General features: G+C 36.8%; 1 protein-coding gene across 1 annotated transcript; it reads right to left on the bottom strand.

Annotated features, from left to right (window-relative positions):
* Positions 1-893: 893 nt before the first annotated feature.
* LOC123880264 (WW domain-containing adapter protein with coiled-coil homolog) lies at positions 894-9,635 on the bottom strand. The gene is made up of 10 exons (XM_045928301.1): positions 9,401-9,635; positions 9,258-9,291; positions 8,359-8,617; positions 5,895-6,212; positions 4,263-4,424; positions 3,877-4,022; positions 3,287-3,485; positions 2,857-2,999; positions 1,987-2,114; positions 894-1,323 (listed from the first exon to the last, which is right to left on the bottom strand). Exons 1-10 carry the CDS (start codon positions 9,439-9,441, stop codon positions 1,248-1,250), a joined length of 1,506 nt encoding a protein of 501 aa, XP_045784257.1. The 5' UTR covers positions 9,442-9,635; the 3' UTR covers positions 894-1,247.
* Positions 9,636-10,013: the final 378 nt, after the last annotated feature.

The raw sequence follows: 10,013 nt of genomic DNA, 5'->3' as shown, positions 1-10,013 counted from the left end.
ATATTTTAGGTGTATATAATATTTCTTTTCCAAGCTAGAACATCGCAATAAACAGTGAAAGAAAAACTCAAAAATTTATTAAAACAAACCGCCACACCTTACAATTGTATAAATCGTTGTTTTCAGTATTTGTTGTTTAAATACAGTAAATGGAACATTATGAATACAAATTTCACATTCCCAACTAGTTTAGTTTGAAAATTAATTTAATTGAATTTCTAATTCAATATTTGGTTTTTAGTTAACATTCTACACCTAATACCAAAATTTCAGGTTTGTTTCTCATTTAGTCTACGACCTGTGACACACACACAGGCAGACAGACAGACAGACGGACAGACAGACAGACAGACAGCAGAGTGTCATGAATAGGGCTCCGTTTTTATCCTTTGGGTACGGAACCTTAAAAATCGCAACTGCCATGTCGGTGTCACGATTTTATAAAAAATTAACGATTAAAAACAATTAAATGAAAACGATTTTTTTAAAAGTAAGCACCGATCGCATTATAATATCGTCGGACCGGAACTCTTTATAACAACATGCAATGCACCCAAAATGGCGGCGTAGGAACGGTGCGGCGGCGGGGCGGTGCCGTGCGATTTTCGTTTCTTCACAGTCGCTTGCGTTCCGTCGCCGGTGCGACCCCGGCTTCATGCACAGGAAGCCTTAAGGTGGATGCAACGGATCTGCCCGCGAAATTCAAATTTAATTTGGTTTTTCACAATTTGTAAACTAATACGACAAAGTAGGCTTATGGCAATTCCGCCAATGGCAGTATCATCCTCACAGGTTTATATAAAAATCTTAACTTGAAAGGGTCCAGTTTAAGTAAGAAATTAGCTATAGTATTGACTAATTTGTGAGTAACACATGTCAAACTCATTATTTTGACTAATTTCTTAAACAGAACACTTTCAGGTAAAGATTTTTATGTAATCCTGTGAAGATAATACCGCCATTGTCGGAATTAGAATGGCATAAGCCAACTTTGTCGTATTAACTTACAAATTGCGAAAAACGAAATTAAATTAGGATTTCGAGGGCAAGCCCGTCCCATGCAACTTAATCTGCAATCGCCTAGCTAAGGAGGAATCGTACTCTCAAATTGACAAACCCGGTTGGAACAGAGCACCGAGTCACACGACACAGTAAAGTCATTGGTGTACGTTACATGAGGAGTGGGCGCGGAATGAAGCACTGGCGGCGGTGGAGGGCGGCGGCGGGCGCGCCCCCCACCGCGGACCCTAGTCCTCCGACATGAACGCGTTCTGCGACTTGAGCTCCTCCAGCCGCGCGATCTGCTGGCGCAGGTACATGATCCTGCAACCGACAAGTGGCTGAATCACACACCAATTGTTCTTCACTGAGTCACAGACAACTCACAGCTTAAATCGGGTGCCTATCAGAATGACCACATTGCAAATTGACGATATCGCCATAACATCTAGATATTCGAACGCCATAACTTCTAAATAGACTTCTTCTTCCAGCCCTTATCCCATGCTACGTGGGGTCGGCACAACATGTCTTCCTCTTCCACTCTCTTCTGTCATCCATCAACGCCTTTTATACGCATATCCTCTTTCACGCAATCCTTTTCTTTGGTCGTCCTCTTCTCTTTTTTCCTTCCACATGCATATTTAACATTCTTCTAGTGATATGACTCTCTAATAACTTCTAAATAGACATGAACGCTAAAAGCCTCAGAAGCAAAACGTCTGGATGTTAAAATGTCGTAATTCAGAATTCGTGCTTGAGAATGGATTACTGGTTATGCTATTTTTACATGTGATGAAGAAGTAACTTAAGTATATTTTTCAATAAACTACAAGCAACGCCGAAATCGATACGGACTCGAGTAACACTAAGACTAGGATAGAGCGGGCGCTGTGCGGGTGTGTCGTCCCCCCTGCACGACTCACCTCATACCCTGATTGCCGGGTCGACCTGTGGCGAACTGTAGTATACTAAAAAGGCACTCACTTTTGTTCCTGCAGCGTGGCCTGTATCTCCGTGTGGCGCACGATGGAGCGTGAGCATTTGAGCTCGGCCGACACCCGCGTCAGCTGAAGGCAGCCCAGCTGATACGCCTCCTCCGTATACTTGTTTGCCTGTTTGTTTTGTTTTGTTTTAAATTCTTTATTGCACATAAAGAATACAATATAGAAAGGTGAACATAATACCTAAACTCTATTTATGGAGAGATGTCAGTATAAGGATCTCTCTGTTACGTAATCTCATACAAATGACAAAGACAAAACCTCAGATGGTGTCAACCATTTTGAGTGGCCAACCAATCACAAACGAATCAAAAACGAGTTTTTGTATAACATAGAGAGCTCTATACTAACTTCTCTCCAGGGATACTGGATTGAAGTATTATTTTCCAGTTAACCTTTGGAAATGGGGTCACTGTGATAGAACATAGTTGCCTGTGACAACGTTACATATGTAGCTAATTCTATTGAACGTATTCTTTGAATTAAACTAAATTGAGGTTACACTTCATTCTCCATATAAACATAAAATTATACCTATTATTATATTATTTGTTGTCTTGACCTAAAACTAAGCCAATCATCGGTTAATCTCTTCGATTTTTATGCTCTTACATCAATAAATATAGTAAATTAAATTTATTTTGAAAGTATTTGATGGGCACTTTTGGTCCAGGGGCAACCAGGGGTGGTCTTTTTGACGACTATAACTAATAGGAATATTAATTATAATTTAATATCCACATTCCGGACAAAAGCGAACTTGTATTATAGTTTATGAATAAATGATTTTGATTTTTGAAAGTTATGACCACTGATATATCGCCCAGTCCAGTAGTGCGTGTAGGCCACGTACCTGCTTCTCGAGGATGTCAGCCGGCCACCCGATGACGTGCGCGGTGAGGTCAGAGCGCACGTAATTCACCAGCGACGGCGTCAGCATGGGCGCCGCGTGTTGCAGTGAGCCCACTACGGACGAGTAGCTGCCAAGGCATTCCACTGCAAAACGAGGTCATCATTCAATGACATATCATAATATACATTGTTTCAGAGACACCTCAGCCATCGGCCCGGCTTGACGTGACGTGACGGCTCGGAGGAATGGTCAAAAGGACAGGATCAAACCCGAATAGGAGGCAAACGCCTTAACCACTAGGCCATCACAACTCTTTTTTTAGATAGAAATAGATATTTTTTATACAGAAAACATTCTGACAACTTGAGGAAATACTGTAAAGTTTATAATTTAGTAGATGAGTACGGGCATATTATGATAATGGGCTCACTTTTCCTGGGCAGCGCATTGTCCAGGTGTATGGGTGGCGCATGCGGGTCGGTATTCTCGGAGTGCGTGGGCGTGGGCGGGCCGGCGTCGCGTGGCGGCGTGGCCACGCCGCTGCATGGCGACGCGCTCGGCCCCGCGCCGCTCGCCACGCCCGACGGACCCGCGATGCGTGGTAGCGCCGCCGCCAGCAGTGACCCACTCTGCCAAATTAACATACACAACTTTCAATAACTGTTTCTAAAAGAGAATGCTATTCATAAAACCAAGGGTTTTTAATAGGCTTTGTTTTATGAAGCATTCTTACAAGATAGAAGAGTATATTGTAGTCTATCCTAGCTGAACCTCGCGACTCGTCCGCGTGACTACACGAATTTTAGACCTCTATTTACCCTTAGTTGGATGAATTCTCAAAAATCTTTTGTTAGCGGAGGTCTACATCATAATAGCTATCTGCATGTCTTTCAGCCGTCTAGTAGTTTGAGCTGTACGTTGATAGCTCAGACAGTCAGTCAACTTTTCCTTTTATATACATAGATTAGTTGTTCAATCTGGGCGATATTAATGCAGAACACTAGTGTAGAATACAGTTACCGGTTGGTTAGAGTTGTCCAGCACGACGACGGGAGGAACCGCATTGACATCCCCGCGGGACGCGCCGTCTCGCGCGCCATACGAGTTCTCCGAGAGTGGCGTACTCCTATCTGGAGAAATATCCATATCTTGTAACGTTTGCCCATCTGAAAAAATATTCATTTCATTAATTATACAAGGTTAGTGAGGTATTACAGTACTACCTTTTAAATCGCATCACAAAATTCGTTTGCATAGAAGTGCAACCTATAGCCAACTAAAGCTGAATTTACATGATGAAATACATATCTTACTGCTTAAAGTTATTATTTTAAATGGATGAATGAATAAAATATAGTTTGTTATACCAAAAGACATTTATACTATATGAATATGATTAACTATACCTTTCCCATCATGCTGTGAGGTTGGGCGCTTAGATCTTGTTCTGTCATGACCGTCTTCCTCCCTCCCGCTATTCCAATACCTATCTGAAGGATTGTTTGACCTTTTGTTGGACTTTTCTGGTTCTCTCCGGCCTGACCTCGAACTTGATCTTTTATCACGATCTGGAAATATTTATTCATTATTAATATTATGTTATGATCCAAATATATGAAAGGAAAGGGTGACTGACTGATACATGAACGCACAGTTCATACTACTGCAATATCGGGCTGAAATTTGCAGAGAGCTATTATGACGTAGGTATCTGCTAAGGAATTTCTGAACATTCTTTATTTAACTAGGTTTAACAGTGAAAGGAAACATTGTGACGAAACATGCATGCCTGAGAATTCTTCATAATGTTCTAAAAAAGGTGCCAGCGTGCTAGACAGTAGCCTAAACCCTTCTGATTCTCCTCAGGGAATGATCCATGTTCAGTTGTGGGCTGTTGCCAGTTTGATGAGGATGAGATTAAAATGCACCTAAATATACAGCTACCACCTGAGCTTAGAAACTTGAGATTTTAAAAATGAAGGTAGGTATAATGTCTCACAAGTACTCACTAAAAATAATAAAATCAGTCATATATACATAATATTCTACATACAAAATTCCAAAATATTAACTTGTTTTGTATTAGCAGTTATGTAAGCATACTATATCTATCACTTATAATCTTAAATACACAAGTTGATGCACTTTGACCTCTGTTTAATATAATATTGTCTACAAGCCTTTTTCTAGATATGGTCTTTGATAAAAATGTCTGCACAGATTTAGTTCTCTGTCTAGTTCCTCTTATCTCTTCATGACTGCCACTGAACTAATTTGGACTAAATATGGCACTGAGATCACTCAGCCAAACATTCAGACCTTTAGATCAACATCATCAACTACCTCATATTAAGCTAATATGTTTATTTGATTGGTACCATGAATTGGTATTTGATTGGAATTTGATTGGTATTTGGTATTTGATTGGAACCACATTTTTAAAATTTTTGTCTCTCTGTCTGTCTGTTCGAACAGGCTAATCTTCGGAACAGCTTCGATTTTGACTGGACTTTCACAGACAAGTAGAGGATTAACCAGGGACTTTCAAAAAAAGGAGTTGTGTTTTTCTACCTATGTATACCGAAATCTCCGAGATTTCTGAACCGATTTGCGTAAATTTTTTTTAATTGATAAAAGAACTTTGCTACATTGTCCTATAAAAAAATTGGATTGCAACTCCTCAATCCTGATGCTGTAGTCTGAAACTGTGAGTTATAAATTGATATTGAACCAAGTAAAGACTTTGTCGTTGACCTCGAGGACCCAACTCTTCAATCCTGATGCTGTAAGGAATAGCATTCCTAATTCCTGGTGATCCCACGGGATTTTTAAAGGATCATCCGTTTAAATGTTTTACAACAGAAATACTTTGCATCCTGGGGACGGTCTATTACGGAAAGGCTTCTTTTGTCCTGGAAACCAAGAGTTCCCACAGGATTTTTAAAAACCTAAATCCACGCGGGCAAAGCTGCGGGCATCATCTAGTTCTAAAAATATGTGCACACAAATGTATAAAGAAAGGAATACATTCTACTTACTACTTCTCGAGGAATATGTAGAATCTTTGGATGAAGTCCTTCTCGAGTCCCACTCAAGTGCTACGGCTGGCTTCTCCCACTGAGACACTTCACTGATACAGTTATAATAATACTTCTTTCCAGATGAACTAATGTGTTCTGACCATTCACTGCCCAAAAGCATGCTTGATGACGGAGCACTCCTCTTGTCATATTTACTACTCCTATTAACACTATTCATGCCACTAGTCCTACTTTTTTTCTCCGATTCACATCTTTCATGCATAATTTTTTCCCTCTCACTGTCTTTACTACGTTTCTCCTTAGGTGATCTGACATCTGTAAACAGGTAATGTTGGTTACTAAATATAACAAAGCTAATAATATTCATATACATTACTTTCATTCAAAATAGATTCCTGCTTGTAATAAAATTATTTTATTTTATTTATTAATAACAGAAATTAATTCGCAGCAAACATCTCTTAATCTATAAGTTTTATGATTTATATTCATATTATAATCAATGTTTAAAAAAAATACACCTTATTATAGAAATATTGCAATGTGTGCATATACCTACATAAATCTATACTTATAGTAAAACTGTAACTGGACGATTTCTGTATAATATTTAATATATTTTGAAAATATTATTATCAATATAGACCCCAAAACAATTTTTTTTGGAATTTTTGTTTGTCTGTCTGAAAATTAAGGATGCTTTGGGATACAGGATCAAACTTTTTATCAATTTTACTCCATAACTCCTTCAAATTTGAACAGATTTTCACAGTTCTTTATTTTTTACAAAAGTTGTCCATCAGGTTGGTACCGTGTTAAGTTTGGTGAAGATCTGATGAACAGTTTCGGAAATAGAGGAATTCCTCAACGGGTAACAGCAAAACGATCGCGATCAGTATAATAGCTTAGTAGAAAGTAGGACTCTTAGACATAATACAACACATTTAGTAAACCACATTCCCACATTTATACCCATACTTTTTCTATGGAATAGGTAGGCTCCCGTGCGAAGCCGGGGCGGGTCAACTAGTCTTGAACAAAATGCATTTAAAGATAAAATATGTCATCACCCAGCAGAACTATAGCTATTTAATTTTATTATTATAACTAATGCAAGCCTTAAGTATAATTATATAGTACTTGTAATTTTAAAAACATTTTGGGGCAGAATAAATGGGACACATTTAAATTAAAGATAGTTATTGGCATCGATTCTGTTGTTTTTCATTATACTAAATTTAGAGTGTCTGCATCATTTTTTTTTTAATTTTGCTAAAAAAGGACAGTACATGAGTTTTACATTTAAAGAATCTAAATTTTAGTGCACAATTTAAACAAGTCTCGCGCCTGGCAGCTAAAGTCACAAAGTTTGATACAATGATATGTTTTGATAGCTCCAAATTAAATTTAAAACTGTCAAACTGTGTCTGTCCTTTTGATATTACATTAGTTAGAAGAGGATGCCAATACTCTAAAACTTAGTTGTGCTTAAAATCAGTACCAATAACAATAACATGTACATAAATCTGTTCTCATATTATAAAGCAGCCCAATTTTCTATAGTACAAAGTGGTAATCGGACCTAAAAAGAGGGGTGTTATAAGTTTGACGTGTGTATCTGTGTATCTGTCTGTGGCATCATAGCTCCTAAACTAATGAACCGATTTTAATTTAGTTTTTTTTGTTTGAAAGGTGGCTTGATCAAGAATGTTCTTAGCTATAATCCAAGAAAATCGGTTCAGCCGTTTGAAAGTTATCAGCTCTTTTCTAGTTACTGTAACCTTCACATGTCAGGGGTGTTGTAAATTTTTAATTTACACTTGTGACTGAATAAATTTTGCTAAAACAAATCTGTTTTTCATCAAAATTTTTGCAATGCAATTAGTATATCTGTCTATCAGCTTAAACAATTTTGGCAGATATCAGTACAGAGGTAGCTTGCAACCTGGAGACAAATATATCCTGGAATGTCAGAGTTCTCATGAGATTTTTAAAACACAAATCCATGCAGACTAAGTCGGACACAACAAAGAGAACAAACAGATGGAAATTCCAAAAAGTTATACATAACTATAGTCATTGTCCTTTCTAAAACATTTTTAATTTACAATAGTTCTTTTGTTACTTGCTTTTCAGTATCATGTGAATTTTATGGTGTTATGCTATTTTATAAGAGATAACAGAAAATAGCAATAAAATCTATTTCTATTGCATAATGCCTAAATTACATATAAAAATGATATAAATCTATAAAATAGTTTTATTTATATTAGGTTAATATAAAAACTTGAGGTATACAAGTAAATTATTAAGTGATAGGTTAAAGACAAATAATATGATGATATTTATAAGATCTTTTACTACTCCTGTTTCATCTGACAGAAACTATTTATTATAAATTATGTCTGATCTATAAAAATGTTTGTTGAAAAAGTATATAAGTAAATAATAATAGATTTACCTGTATACTTATTTCTAGAGGATTTGTAGTCTCTATCTCTCTCCTTTTCTGAACCTTTGTGGATGTAGGAATTTCTTGATGTGACATATTCTCTTTCATCAGCCATGTGATTGTAGTGGTGGTGGGCATGGCCAGAGTGGCCAGTGTGGCCACCGAGCGCACTATGCCCGTGGACCACATTGCCATTGGGGGATCTGAGTGGTGTGTAGCGGTTGTCAGAAGTACTGTAGTCATTAGCAACTCTCTTGGAGTTGTACTTCTGCATTTGAACACAAACAAATTCTATGTATTTAACATTGCAGTGTGTGTTAACAATGAACAAATAATAAAAAAATAGTGTCTAAACAGTAACATAATAATACTACCTTGTATAATCATAGTATTTATTCCAAATGTTATATTTAAGGAATGTATTTATGGAATTGCAATAAATTTATTGAAATTGAAACATCCAACTGGAGCTTCAAACTGACATTTGCAGATACACATGTGTATACTATAGCACTAACATCAACAATGTCCATTGCTTTTAAAATTCAAGGTAATCTGATGTTTAAAATGACATTCCTTCCAACATAAATTTTGATAACATTTGTTTAAATGGGAGATAATTTAAAATATTTTTTACAAATAAAGATTAATTACATGGAGTAACTCATTCTAACTATTGTAAACTTTCAAACTTGTTGAAGTAATAATTAGATTAGTAAAAGCTGAATAATCTAAATAAGCTAGAGATTCATAAAATGAACTCTAGAGAGGCAATAAACGATTTGAACACGAAAATAATTTACAGTCTGTTATTACGTAGAGAAATACCTCTATCAGCTATAGACGATAATCAACTTTCTTACGAAATGTATTCGATTTTCACCATTTACCGTTCGGAATATGCTTACCTGATACGGATGGGTCTGGTGCTTCTCAAAGTACCTGAAACAAACAAAAAGGTTGATGAAGAACTACATCCCAAGTTACAGCAAAACTCAATCGGCGACCGCCATCTACAGATTGAGCCGAAGCGTTTGAAAGTGTATCGTACCCATCGCTTATTCGCTGAGGTTTCCTTGCATGCATTACCATCAATGCAAATGTACGATTTATTACGGCCTCTGAAATAAAACGCTAAAAGATATCACTGTCATTAAAACAGTTTTACAGGAGGCCGTGATATATCTTGATGGACGCCATGTCACATTCGAGAGTCGAGACACTCAAGAGAGAGTCGATACGATATAGAGGCTAGAGCACAGACCACGAATCCGGAGATAGACGACGAAGTTCCATAGATCTGTTTATGATTAGTAGCGAGTACTATACATACCGGTAATATCGGATTATATATATAGAAAAAATCAATATCTATCTATATAGATAAGGCTAGCTTTAAGTTTTATTTTAATATTTTCAATAAAAAAAAAAAAAGCTAAAAAAAAAAAAAAATCTATAATAAAATTTGTTTGTATCATGGTCTTTCTATTTCACCCTCTTATGGCAATTTAACACTATACATTACACGTCTCTTTCCCACAATATAACACAATATAATATAGATGTAAACGGTTGCGGCGAAACGTCACGATGACGTCATGACAGCCTAGTAATTTTAGGGATGAGCTTCGAAAATCGTAATGAATCGTAAATTAAATATTATA

Source organism: Maniola jurtina, chromosome Z, assembly GCF_905333055.1.
Source record: "Maniola jurtina chromosome Z, ilManJurt1.1, whole genome shotgun sequence".
In the NCBI taxonomy this organism is placed as follows: domain Eukaryota; kingdom Metazoa; phylum Arthropoda; class Insecta; order Lepidoptera; family Nymphalidae; genus Maniola; species Maniola jurtina.
The sequence above is the reverse complement of the archived record's forward strand: the minus strand, read 5'-3'. Positions and strand labels throughout refer to the sequence as shown.

Bases quoted from the DNA above. Each gene is read 5' to 3' on its own strand.
- LOC123880264 (XM_045928301.1), bottom strand. From the start codon at position 9,441: ATGGTAATGCATGCAAGGAAACCTCAGCGAATAAGCGATGG. The intron at 6,213-8,358 runs GTAAATCTATTA...ACCTGTTTACAG, and splicing joins CTCTAGAAATAAGTATACAG to ATGTCAGATCACCTAAGGAG. The intron at 3,000-3,286 runs GTGAGCCCATTA...CTCGTTTTGCAG, and splicing joins CAATGCGCTGCCCAGGAAAA to TGGAATGCCTTGGCAGCTAC.